Genomic DNA, 14,123 nt, shown 5'->3' with positions numbered 1-14,123 from the left:
TCATCATTGAAACTCATATTTAACATATTATTCCTCTATTTTGATTATTACTATTCTTACATATTTATGGAATAATTTGGATCATTAATTATTCCTATTTAATTAGTGAAATATTGAAACTTACAATTATGCCGGTTTAGTCTTGAACAAATGCAAATTGCATGATATATAAGCTGGTTCACTAGAGGGGTAGTATTAGTTAGGTGCCACTCACGACTAGGAGGTATTTTGGGACGTGAAAAATAATTCAATTAAGTTCTAGACTGCTTCAGCTTTACTTTTTGGCTTTCTTTTTCTGTAATATTCTTTCCTTCTTTGTCTTTCTTTTTGAACGTTAATGCCAATATATTAATATTTCTAAATTGCCTTTATTTGTATGATCTTGTTTAAATGATTTGTTTATTTGTTTATTTATTTAGATGTGACACTGCTTGCAAAAATTCCTACGCATACCACTGATGGTGAGTTATGTGTTTGTGAAATTGACATTAAAGGCATTATCTCTGAAATTACATATTGGAAAAATGCTGTAATTTTCTATGTACTTGGGGATTACTCACCATTTACTATGTTGAATGGATTTATTCAAAGACTCTGGGCTAAACTTAGCATCAATGTTAAAGAATGAGATCTTGTTGTTGCGCTCTGAAACAGAGATAGGGAAGAATGAGAAACTACAAAAGGCATCTATTACTTTGATAAAAAAATCTTTCATAGTAAAGGCTTGGAGTCCAAAAATAGAATTTACAAGGGAAGAAATGTATACAATTTCTATCTAGGTGAAATCACCTGGATTTCAGTATATAGATTTCAAAACTTGAGCCAAAGGGGCTAAGTAAGATTGAAAGATTGGTTGGTATACCCTTAATTATGGATCATAACAGAGAGAAGAAAATGAAATTTAATTTTGCAAGGCTACTGGTACTGGTGGAGGTTGCCTTTTTCAAAATTGAAAAAGGTAATTGGTGGAGCAGAGGGTCCAACATGACTGGAAACTAACACTTTGTAATACGATGTCATAAATATGACCACATTGAAGAGGAATGTAAGAAAAATAAAAGGTAACTCGTGAAGGGAACATTAAGAAGGAGAATGAGAAGAGGAAAGATACAAGGGAGAATGTACATAATAAAGCACAAAAGACTGGCTTAGAGGCACAAAACTTTGTCCTTGCTGAAGTAGGTACTGGGAGAGTGTAAGAGTAGACCCCTGAGGAGAAGACTGGTGGGACTACTCATTTGAATTCCAGTAAGCATCAGATAGTTAAAGCTTAACAAGTGCAGGCACAAAACTCTTTCCAAGCGCTAGACAGGCCATAATCAAGTGGATGGGCAATTTGAGCAAGTCATAAAATCAGGGAGGCATTGGAATACATTCCTCATGAAATGGATAATATGCTTTGTTAGAAAGTGAGGGGCCTAAATAACCGTATTAAGAAAAAAAAAGATAAAATTCTTTGCAATAAAGAGTAAGTAGGATTAGTGAAAACAAAAATAAATTCTAACATAATAGAAAGGTAGCCAACAGCCTATTCAATGGATGGAAGTATGTAACCAATTTAGAGCAGCACTGTAATGGGAGAATTTAGTTAACTTGGAGACCTGACTGTTATCAGGTTATTGTATGAATGGTATTGCACAAGTATTACTTGCTAGGTGATCAGCAACTCTTCAATGTTTCTTTCTTTTTGACACTAGTTTATGCTAATAATAAGGAAGAAGGAAGGGAATTATGGAGGTATCTTGTTTGTAGGAGTTGAAATGGGCCTTGGATTATTGTGGGGGACTTCAATTCTATTCTAAATATATATATGACAAACCAAATAGGTGGGGTTCCAGTTAGTGTATCGAAGTCCTATTGATGTTTCATACTTGAATGTCACACAAGAGGGGGGTGATTTGTGTGGTGTCCAATTTTCGCATGAACTGATTATAGAAGGACCTGGTTCTTCTATGCGTTCTTTGCACTACAGTCGCGGAATAAATAATACATAAAGTGAAGAACATAAGGATTTTTTTACGTGGAAAACACCCGGCTCAAAAGGTAAAAACACCACGACCTACAATACAGTAATTTTCCCCAAACACTTCACTATAACTCTGAGCCAACAACAAAGTTTACAAAATCTTCCAAATCTAAGGATTACCTCTAACTCTTATAGCGTCCATCCACAGGGTGTTGCGACTACTTCAAGTTAACTCTTACTTGAACAATACAACCAGAGTTTACAACTTCTTGCAAACCTAAGTATTAACTCTAACCCTTATAGCAACACGCCACAAGCTGTTGTGACTACTTCAAGTTAACTCTAACTTGAAAGATACAACTCAAGTATCTAGTACAATTTGCTTCTTAGAAAGATGAAAGGTACAACTCAAAACGCATACTGCACTTTGAACTAGAAATAAAGAAAGACGCATAAAACTCTTTATGGAGCTGGTTCTTTAATCTGGTTCGTGTAGCTTCAGAATTGCACTCTTAAATTTCATAAGAATTTCTCACAAAATGCCTTGTTATTTTGCTTTCAATTCGTGCTTAACTTCTGTATGTATGCATCCCCTGTAAAAGAGAACAAAACTGATATTCATAGAGTTAGTAGAATAAGGATTAACTAGAAGTCTAATGCTTTACTCTTCCTTGGTGGAAGAGTTCTAGTTATCTTTAACTTCTAACTCTTTCCGAATCTTGGATAGAGTTCTCTTTAAGTAAGGAGTCCTACTCCTTATTAAATATGCAACCTTTTTCGTTCAGGGATTATCAGAAATAACCACTTATACTTATCCATGTCATGTGCATGTCTTTTGCTTGATTCTGCCTGTCACCTATTTACACTACCATGGATCTGATTCATGCATGTGTTCCTTTGTCAATCATCAAAACCAAAACCGCTCAGGTCAACAAATTTCCCCCCTTTTATGATGACAAACTCAGTGGTTTCCATAATCATGAAACCTGTTTCAACTCAGCTCAATATCAACACAATGTTAGAACACTTTCCATTTAAAGTCACAAATCAAAAAGGACTTGGTTTATTAGGTTATAAACGTCACAGTCCAAAGCAAAAGCACACCTTATCATCCCCTGTTTGGCATCTTCAAAAAGTTATACAATTAAGGTAACTAACCAGATTTTAACAGATATCACTCATGGCCACTAAGGCTACTTTAAATGCAATCATGGATTCAATTTTCTCTTTTTTAAACAAAAAACAAAAAACATCCCGCTTGGGTTACTGGTTACAAACTAGGCTTAGGAATGGTTTAAAACTGGGAAGGACCAGATTCTTGGTTCTTGGCTTGAAGCCGTTTCAACATATCTTGAAGAATACTATAATTATTCTCCTCTTACTTTCAAGCTCACACTTGATAGACTCTCTCTCAGCCTCTACTTCTGCCAATCATTTCTTCAGCCTTTCAATCTCAACATCCTTAGCTATTTTCTTCCACTATTTAAACCTCCTTGCTCCTTTTGGCAAATGTAGTTCTTTTAGACACAATTAAGCCCTTAGCCTTAACCTCTGTTCTCGAGAATTCATTTCAGAAGTCTTTCTCTTTTTGGCACTAGGTGTGGGTCCTTCCACATCCTTATATTCATCTTCAAGAACCAGGTTCATCTCCTCAATCTGGACTACTCCACTTGGCTTGCCAACCTTTTTTTAAGCGACTTTCTTGGCATTCTCAGCTAAGGCACTTTTTACATTGACCTCACTCTGCTTCTTGCGGCTCCTTGTAGTTCTTACTCTTATGGGAAGAGTTTCTATAGGGATAGAAGGAGCACTCTTTCACTTAGTGCCCCCTATGCCCTTTCCTGCAATCTTTCTAACTTTGTTCTTCTTTCTTTGATTGTAACTATCTGAAACCTTTTGCAGCAGATCAGTGCTCTTGTATTTTAGCAAGAGAAGGAACTGGTTCATGAAACCATTTCCTTAACCTAACTAGCCCATCTATTGCACTGCTATCATCAGAACCATCACCTATCTCTTGTGATTCTATCCCCATACTTTCATTCATAGTCTCCTCATTATCACTAATCTCTTCACTTAATACAATCATAGCACCAACTTCATCATTCAAACCCTCAAGAATAGGTGAAGGTGATCCAGCCACTCTTTCTTCTCCCTTTCCCCTCATATCTACTTCGACACCCTCACTCTTTTTATTCTTTTTACATTTTTACCACCAATTTTTGAAGACCCACCAGTTTCTACACCAGCAATCATACTAACCAATACAAACCTATTTTCAAGATTCTCGATAATTTTAGAAGCAATATCAGAAATTTTTAACCCATAAGTTACCTGCTCAGTTTTAGATGTAATTAGTTCTCCCCCCCCCCCCCCCCTTAGTCGTAGACTTAAAGGACTCATCAGATTTTTATGGTTCTTCTGCTTGACTGACTTGTAACATCTCACTCATTTGCTTAGCGTGTTCTCTATTGGCCACTGTATTGCATGCAATCATTTTGATATGCTTTTTCTTGGGGGTTTGGGTGGTTGAAAGTGTCGGTGAAGGTTCTTTGGGTGGTGAGGAAGGGTTTCATAGTTTTGGGGATCCTCTTGGGTATTTTCCATTTGATCAGTTTAGAAACTTGAGAGAAATAGAGTGAGTTTTGAGGTTTAGGAAATTTTGATTTGTCGAAAAAATTTGAGATAAAATGGTAAGGTCAGATCAATTTAAATAGGGAAATTTTTAGTGTATAACAAAACATTTTTGAAGTCTAGAAGTCTAATCACATTGGAAGTTTAAGTTTGAAAAGATGTTTGACTCTTCCCCAAATAGTTCGGCAATTATAGCGCGTGGGACTTTTTATGAAACTGGTTTGGTTGTAACTAATTGGTTCTAAAGTAGTTTAGAATAAAGTGGGACTCTTTTCATTTCATAATCCATATGTTGTTATTTCAAATTATGCGGAGTGTAGAATACATACCTTATAAGCTCGATGAACCAGGTTCTTCACTGAAAGTTCTCTTAAGTAAGACTGATTTTTCCAAGAAAATAAGGATAATATCATTAGACATCAGTGAGACATTTTAGCACATGGCACAAGAGTATACTAATAAAAGTATGAGACTGAGCAATATATAATCTAATTATTCACAAAATTTATAAATTATCTAACTAATCATTGAGTAAGAACGGATTTCTTTTAGGTTATCTTAATCATCCCTAATTCTAACATCTTCCTTTCAAATTGATCCCTACTAAATGATTTTTTGAAGATGTCAGCAATTTCCTTATCTGTAGCACAAAATTCCACAGTGATCAACACCTCTCAAAATTATCCCTTTGAAAACGATGCCCTGTATCTATGTGCTTAGTTCTTTTGTGATGAATCAGGTTATTGGACATACTAATTGAACTGGTGTTATCACAAAAGACGGGAATACAACTCAGCTTCAGTAGTAGACAAGGCCACATAATTTTGTATTTTGGTGGCCCAAGACACAAGACATGAGCCAAAAAGGTGTGTCATACCTGAAGTGCTCTTTCTATCCACAAGAAAACCTGTATAATCAGTATCAGCATATTCCTCTAAGTTGAAATTACTACCTTTTGGATACCATAGACAAAAGGTCAGCGGTGCCTTTTAGGCATCTCAAGATCCTCTTGACAACAGTCAAGTGAGACTCCTTTGGATTTGCCTAAAATCTCGCACAAAGGCCTACACTGAACACAATGTCAGGTCTGCTAGCAGTGAGATATAACAACGAGCCAATCATTCCCCTATAAAACTTCTGATCAACAGACGAACCAGGTTCATCTACATCCAATTTTGTGGCAGTTGCTATAGGAGTGTCGATTTCTTTGGAATCTTCCATTTTAAACTTTTTAAGCAACTCTTTCACATACTTCTACTGATGGATCATAGTTCCATTTGAATTTATTTTATTTTGTAAGCCTAAAAAGAAATTAAGCTCACCCATCATACTCATTTCAAGTTCACACCCCATTAGTTTAGTAAATTCTTTACTTAACCTATCAGTAGTTGCTCCAAAAATTATATCATCAACATATATCTGAACTACCAAGATATCTTTACCTTTTTCTTTCAAGAATAAAGTATTGTCAATTTTACCTCTCTTGTAGCCATGCTAAAGCAAGAATTTTGATAATCTTTCATACCATGCTCTTGGAGCCTGCTTGAGCCCAGAAAGTGCCTTGTCAAGCTTGTACACATGATCAAGTCATTCCTTTCTTTCAAAGCCCGAAGGATGCTTGGCAAATACTTCTTCCTTTAGATAGCCATTGAGGAAGGCACTCTTGATATCCATCTGGTGGAGAGTGAATTCTGTGTAGGCAGCAAAGGCTATAAGGAGTCTAATTTCTTCCAATCTTGCAACTGGATAAAAAGTCTCATCATAATCTATGCCCTCCTCTTAACTATAATCTTGAACCACCAATCTTGCCTTGTTCCTTGTAACTGTTCCATCTTCGTCAAGGTTATTTTTGGACACCCATTTTGTGCGAATTACTTATCTGTTCTTGGGTCTTGGTACCTGATGCCAAACTTGACTTCTCCCAAATTGGTTGTGTTCATCTTGCATTGCATTCATCCAGTCTGCATCCTGCAAAGCCTCATCAACATTTTTAGGTTCAATAAGAGACAAAAAAGTATCAAAAGCACAAAGATTCTTGAATGAAGATCTGGTTTTGATTCCAGAGGTTGGATCAGTAATTATGTTCTCAATGGGATGAGTAGTTTGATACTTGTAAGGTTTCACAACCAGCTGGTTTCCCCTATATGTTCCTTCAATATGTTGTTGATGAGGAACAACTTCATGGACAGGTCCTCCCGAGGTTTGAGGATCATTTTCTCTTTGTTCAGTTCTCCCTGTCAGGTTGCCCTATGTGGAAGGACCTGTTCCATCACCTGTTCCTTCCTTTGGTGCGGCTTCAGTCTAGGATGTGGTTTCATTTGAGTTTTTTACCAGCTCAATTGCTTCATCATCATGTTCCTGCCTCTTAGAAAGAATGTTAGTTTCGTCAAAAATCACATGTACACTTTCTTCTACACACATTGTTCTTTTGTTATGAATCTTATAAGCTTTACTATGTGAAGAATATCACAAGAATACTCCCTCATCACTTCTGGGATCAAACTTACCTAGGGAGTCTTTACCATTATTGTGCACAAAGCATTTGCATCCAAATTCCCTAAGATGGTATACGTTTGGCTTTCTCTCTTTAAGTAACTCATAAGGAGTCTTCTCAACAAGAGGTCTAGTCATGCACCTATTTATGATGTAACATGTAGTGTTTACAGCTTCTGCCCAGAAACTATGGGGCGGTTTACTAGAAAGAAGCATAGTCCTTGCCATCTATCCCAATGTCTTATTCTTTCTTTCAACTACTCCATTTTGTTATGGAGTCCTAGGAGCATAAATATTATGATTTATTCCATGCTCATCTCAAAATTCAGCAAATTTAGCATTCTCAAATTTAGTACCATGATCAGCCCTAATTGATGCAAGTTGATTACCTAGTTGTTTCTGAGTTTTTCTAACAAAAGAAGTGAACATGTCAAATACTGCATCTTTAGATGTTAAAAAATAATGTCCAATTAAACCTAGAGTAAACATCAACAAGCACCATAATATATCTCTAACCTTCTTTGCTCAATGTTCTCATTGGTCCACAGAGATCCATATGGACCGGTTCAATCATCCTGGTTGTGCTTACAATTTTCTTGATTTCGAAAGAGGATCTTACCTGCTTCCCCTTGCTCAAGCCTCACAAACTTTATCTTCCTTGAAATTAATGTTAGGCAGCCCTATTACCTAGTACTTAGAGACTAGTTTGGTGAGTTGTCTTAGACTGGAATGTTCAAGTCTTTTGTGCCAAAGGAGGGGATCATTAGCCAACACACTTTAGCAAGTGAGTTCATTATCTGAAAGTGTGGACAAATCCACAATATATATGTTGTTCACCTCTTTTCCCTACAAAACTATCTTGTCAGTGGTAAGATTAATCACAAAGTATTTTGTAAAGGTGAATGCTATCATGTTACCTCTATCACACAATTGTGATACACTTATAAAATTGTACTTCAGTCCACTATCAAGTAGACATTCTCAATAGAGTTAGAATCAGTCTTACCTAACTTTCCAACCTCAATGGTCTCGCATTTCTTCCCATTTCCAAATGAGACATTACCTTCTTTAAGGTCCTTAAGTGAAAGGAACTGGTTCTTGCTTCCTGTCATGTGCTTTGAGAAGCCACTATCCATGTACCATATTTGGCTGCTCCCCTTCACTTCGACCTGCAAAAAGAAATCAAGGGTTTATCTTCTATAGGCAAAAGGATAAATAACATTCTTTTTAGCCTAACTTGCGAGCCTATTTTTCCCTAAAACAAAAATTGTATTCTTTTGACATGCCTTCTCTTTGCAGTGCATTCACTTTTATATTGATTAATGTTACCACGGTGCGTGCAAATCTTGTTCTCAGGGAGTGTGGGATACTTGCTTTTGGGATCCCACTTAGGTGCAGAGTTCCCAAAGCCAAGTCCTCTTCTATTTCTATTATTATGTTCTTGTAGCCAAGAAAGTGCATCTGATGTTTTAACTTCAATACCACACAAGGAAGAGGGGGGGTGATTTGTGTGGTGTCCAATTTTTTGCGTGCACAGATTATAGAAGGACCTCGTTCTTCTATGTATTCCTTATACTACTGTTGGGGAATAATAAATGCAGAAATTAAAGAACACAAGTATTTTACGTGGAAAACACCTAGCTCAAAATTTGAAAAAACCACGACCTACTTCCCAGTAGAGTTTTTCCAAACTCTCCACTAAATCACTGAGCCAAAACCTGCATTTCCATATCACTTTTTGTAAACCTAGGATTAACTCTAATCCCGTTGTGGCAACCAGCCTCTAACTGTTGCGACAACTTCAAGTTAACTCTAACTTGAATACTCTGAGTACCTATTACAATTTCCTCTAGATAAAGCTGAAAGGTACAATATGAAAACATCTACTACAACTGAACTAGAATAAAAGGCAGACACTTGGAACTGGTTCTTCTATCTGGTTCATGTAGCTTCAGGTTCGTACACTTGAATCACACACGAACTGCTTGCAAAATGCCTTGCTATTTTGCTCTCAATTCATGTTTAACTTCTTCTTTTGTGCTTTACCTGTAGAGTGAGAACATCCTGCAATATATTGAGTTAGTAGATGAAGAAATAACTAGAGGGCTAATGCTACTCTTCCTTGGTGGAAGAGTTCTAGTTAATCTCAACTCCTAACTCCTTCCTTTTATTGGATAAAGAGTACAAAGTCCTTCTCCTTATCAATTATGCAATCTTTTTGACCAGGAGATATCTATTATTATGCCAGATTTTGTTTATCTCCTGCATATGCATCTCACGTTCTTTGAATCTGCCGGTGTCCATGCCTACCAGTGATGGACCTAGTTCATCTCTGAGTTCCTTTGTCAATCTTCAAAACTATCCTTTACTTGGGCCAACAAATTCCCCCCTTTTTGATGCTGACAAGCTCTGTGCTTCCATAAGTTTAGGGCTTGTTTCAACTTAGCCCAATATCAACACAATGTTAGAACAATTTTCACTTATCATCAAGGATCGGATTCATTAGTTTATAAATATCCCTCTTTAGAATACAAAACACATTTTTTCCCACAATTGGCATCATCGAAAAGTTGCATAAAAATGTGTGAAACTCATATCTTAAAACTTACACATGGCCACTAGGGCTACTTCAAATACATTCATGGATTAATTATCAATAATCAGGCTAAGAATTTAAACTATCAGGGAAATATAAACATACATTTAAAGCAAAAACCAGCATATTTCATTGATAGTCGATATGATTCTTCTACAAAACACAAAAAGAAATAAAAATACTGAAAACATGAGCAAAAACAAGAGATATCCCGAATTTAGGTCACTGAAATTTTGAGATTGGACTAGGAAGTTAAGGCTTGGAAGAACTAGAGGGTTGATTTTTAGCTTGGAGAAGGTGCAACATGTTTTGAAAAATTCCATCATTCTTCTCCTTTTCCTTTGCAAGTTCTATTCGGAGAGCATGCCTCTCAGATTCTACCTTAGCCAATCGTGTCTTTAGCCTTGCTATCTCAGCATCCTTTGCCCCACTCTCATGCACCAAAGCTCTAACCTTGCTATTTACTAGTGTCCTTTTATATGTACCGGGTTCATTGGGAGTGACATGGACCTCATAATCACAAACGAGCAGGGTGTTAACCCCAAAATGGTCTTTGCTTGTAGCCATCTCCCACTTCTTCAATGGCACCTTAAAATGAGCAAGAACAATAGTGAGAATGAAGCCATAGGGAATTTCATGGGCTTTGGAGCCATTGATAACCCCATCAAGAAGTTGGATGATAAATTCAAGCCAATTGATCTGCCTCCCACTATCCAGGCATTCCATCAAAACCAAGTACATGAAGTTGGCAATATGCATCCTTTCCTTACAAGGCAGAATGAACTTGTTGATGAATTCAAACAATACCTTGTGGGGGGCTTCATTTCACTTTTGTAGACATCCTTGGGCTTACTTTTTTCTTCATTATCACAAAATTTTTTGGTGATGGTCAGGGCAGTAGGAAGGGTGTCTAGGCTTGGACATTTCTGCCTTGTGTAATCAGTATACCCATCAGAAGGTACACGTCTCATATCACCCAGCTCCTTTTCATTAAAAGAAATATGAACCCCTTTCACCAGGCGGATGATTCTTCCATCCTTTACCTTAGCATTGTCCATGAATTCAACAGTTTCATTCCTTGCCAGTCTTCCATCTATCTAGAGGACCATGTCCTTCCACCATTGCACCTCTAATTTTCTAGAAGCATAGCCATCCCTTCTTGATGGGTTTAAAGTATCTTAGATTTATGTTTTGATGATCTAACAAACTTATTGTTAAGAACCAGATAAAGGACCTGATATACACTTGGTATATATCTCTATCAACAGACTCAAGCTAATGTGTGTTGTATGACTTTAGACAGAAAAGAATCAACTTAGGGACCTGATCCCTTTGAGTTTCCCTAACAGCAGTACGAAGTCAACACTACAGTTGGAATGTAACTGCCTGCACTGTACGTGCTACAGTGCAGCAGTCACTTCCCATTGGGAAGGGCTTTTTTACCAACCAAGTATTTACATCTTCCAAGTGATGTCATCCAAAGGATATTAACAAGAAGCATTACAACAAAACATCACTTGAACACTTGTGAAATAATTCAAGAACTCAAGATCTGATAATCAAGCATTGAAGTCACAAGTGCATCAAGAACAAAGTACAACACTACTACGGACCAGTTCCTACAACAAGTCTTTTGTATGTCCTTAGTTGAGTTGTATCTTTGTATTATTTTTTCATTATCATTCCTACTTTGCTTATTTAGAAGCTTTAACTAAGAACCTCCAAAACAACCATAAACCCTTAGAGTTTGTGTCTTGAGTAGAGTTAGTCATGAGTTGAAGTCTTTGTAATAGGTGTATTACAAGTTAGTGAGGGATTAAGAGTTTAATTACTAGGTTACAATAGTTTGTAATCTAAATATTGCTCAAGTAGTGAAGCTGAAATCCTACAAGTGTAGGTCGTGGTTTTTTATCCCCTTGAGTAGGGATTTTTCCACGAAAAATCTCCTGTGTCATCTACTTACTGGTTCATTAGCTATTTGTGTTAGAACTGGTATAGGACGAGGTCTCTATATAGTTTGGTGGACTCATACATTCTTTCAATTGGTATCAAAGCAGGTTCTTTCTAAAAGGATAACACCTAGAGATGATACTCACCATGGCTGCTCCATCAAACTTTGAGGAAGGACAATCAACCTATAGGCCCTTGAGATTCAATGGCCAATAATATGGCTGGTGGAAAATTCGAATGCATGACTTCATAATGGCAGAAGACTCCGAGTTATGGGATGTTATTTGTGATGGTCCATATGTCATAACAAAGAAGGTAGGATAACCTGCTATAATGGTGCCAAAAACCAAGAAAGTGTAAAATGATGTCGACAGGAAAGCTGTAAAACCTTATGAATATAATAGGAAAGTGTAAAATGATGTCGACAGGAAAGTGTAAAATGATGTCGACACGATTTTGGTGTGAGGCATAGGACCTTATGAATATAATAGGATCTCAGCCTGTCAATCCACCAAGGAGATATGGGAAGCTCTACAAATGGCACATGGGGGAAAAACTCAAGGTAAGTAGTCCAAGATCGACATTCTCACCACTCAGTATGAGCTCTTTAAAATCATGGATGATGAATCCATTTAAGACATGCATACTCGATTCACTTCTATTATAAATGAGCTACACTCTCTTGAAGAAATCATTCCTAGGAACAAGCTCATGAGGAAAGTTCTTAGCATATAACCCAGCTCCTGGGAGAGTAAGGTGAACGCTATTACTGAAGCCAAGGATCTGCAAACACTGACTATGGACGAGCTGGTTGGAAATCTGAAGACCTATGAGATGAAGAGAAAGAAGGACAGTGAAAGAAGAGAACAAAAGGAGAAGAACCTGGTACTCAATCCTGGAAACAATGCTTCGAGTGAGGAGGATAGCGATATGGCATACCTTACCAGAAGGTTTCAGAAAATAGTTCGAAGGAATGGAGGTATACGAAAGAGAGGTAGTTCCAGCAAACCAAAGAATTATGACTTCTATCATAAGTGTGCAAAGCCAGGGCATTTAATCAAGGACTGTCCAATTTTAAAGCAAGAACATTTCAAGCATAACTCTGATAAAGCAGCCAAGAGGAACCCGGTTCCTGACAAACGCTTCAAAAGAAAAAACGCAGCTGACAATGTTGTGAAGCAAGTTCTTGCGGCATGGGGAGACTCCTCCAGTGAGTCTGAAGAAGAAAATGATGCAGGTGATAGCTCCATGTTGGAAGTTGAAAGTGAAGCAAATGAATATGATTCAATATTCGGCTTGATGGCCCAGTCAGATGATGATGAAGACGATGAAAATGATGAGGTAAATTTTAGGGATGTTCAAAGAAATCTGAAATCCTATTCTCCTAAAACACTCTTGCCATTAGCTAATCTATTGATTGATGTATATCATAGTCTGGTGAGTGATAAGGATGCCCTAACCATACAGTTACGAGATGCTGAGCATACTAGAGACGACTTGGTTGTTTGTATAGTTGACCTGAAGGAAACCATAGAAAATCTAAAAAATGAAAAGGAGGTTCTAATAAAAAAAATTGCTAGTGTAGAACATGAAAGAGATGATTTGATGGTAGATGTAGTTGACATGAAAGAAACCACTGAGAACCTTAGTAAAGAAAAGAATGCCTTAGTGGAGAAAGTTGCTATCACTGAACATGAAAGAGATGATCTCCTAGTGGTGATTGCAGACCTAGAGGAAACAATTGAGGAACTTAAAGCAGACTCTAGGCTTGGAAATTCTGAAAAAGTAAAGGAAATTGCTAGTGAGGCACATATTAAACTTGAAAATGAGCTGAATATTGTGAAAACTAGTTTATGTCCTGAGCTTGAGAAAAATAGGCAGCATCAAGCAAAATTGAAAAAAGTAAAAAATGATCTTGAGAAATCTCTTAAGTGGACCTGGTCCTCAGATGCTATTACTCCCATGTATTTTAACAATGGTGGAAACAGGCAGGTAATAAGGTTCCAAAGGGAGAAATTTCCATATAACCCTTATAGCAAGTACGTCATTATACTTGATAACTGGCTTTGTACCCACTGTGGGAACAATGTGCATTTCAAGGGAAAATGCCAAGCCAGAGTCTAGTCTGTTCAGAAAAAAAAAGTTTTTGCTGAAAAAGTAACTACTGTAAGAGGACCAGGTGCCACTCACAAAAAACGCATGTTGTTCCATGGACTAGAAGAGCTCCTATTCATCCCTTTTCTCGTTACAAGGGACCCAAACTTGTTTGGGTTCCTAAATCTAACCCTTGAATTCCTTGTGCAAGGAACAGTGAGAGGAAGCAGTCAACAATGGATCATGGACAGCGGATGCTCTAAGCACATGACTGGGAATACCATGGACTTCCTTTCACTGAAAGTCCTGAAAGGAGGGAATGTATCCTTTGGAAATGGTGAAAAAGGGGTACATTCTTAGCGTTAGAAAAATAGAAAAGTTTCTCTCACACTC

The 14,123-nt window shown here is 37.2% G+C and overlaps 2 protein-coding genes across 2 annotated transcripts; one reads left to right on the top strand and one right to left on the bottom strand.

Annotated features, from left to right (window-relative positions):
* Window positions 1–3,872: 3,872 nt before the first annotated feature.
* On the bottom strand, window positions 3,873–7,318 carry LOC138892971 (uncharacterized). Its single transcript, XM_070176732.1, has 6 exons — window positions 7,105–7,318; window positions 6,929–7,008; window positions 6,497–6,844; window positions 5,475–5,504; window positions 4,927–4,977; window positions 3,873–4,160 (listed from the first exon to the last, which is right to left on the bottom strand). The coding sequence occupies exons 1-6, from the start codon at window positions 7,316–7,318 to the stop codon at window positions 3,873–3,875; spliced, it is 1,011 nt and encodes a 336-aa protein (XP_070032833.1).
* Window positions 7,319–12,434: 5,116 nt separating this feature from the next.
* On the top strand, window positions 12,435–13,760 carry LOC138892970 (intracellular protein transport protein USO1-like). Its single transcript, XM_070176731.1, has one exon. It carries the CDS (start codon window positions 12,435–12,437, stop codon window positions 13,758–13,760), a length of 1,326 nt encoding a protein of 441 aa, XP_070032832.1.
* Window positions 13,761–14,123: the final 363 nt, after the last annotated feature.

The sequence above is a fragment of the Nicotiana tomentosiformis genome, chromosome 5 (assembly GCF_000390325.3).
Source record: "Nicotiana tomentosiformis chromosome 5, ASM39032v3, whole genome shotgun sequence".
In the NCBI taxonomy this organism is placed as follows: domain Eukaryota; kingdom Viridiplantae; phylum Streptophyta; class Magnoliopsida; order Solanales; family Solanaceae; genus Nicotiana; species Nicotiana tomentosiformis.
Note: the sequence above shows the minus strand (reverse complement) of the source record. Positions and strands in the feature narration are given on the sequence as shown.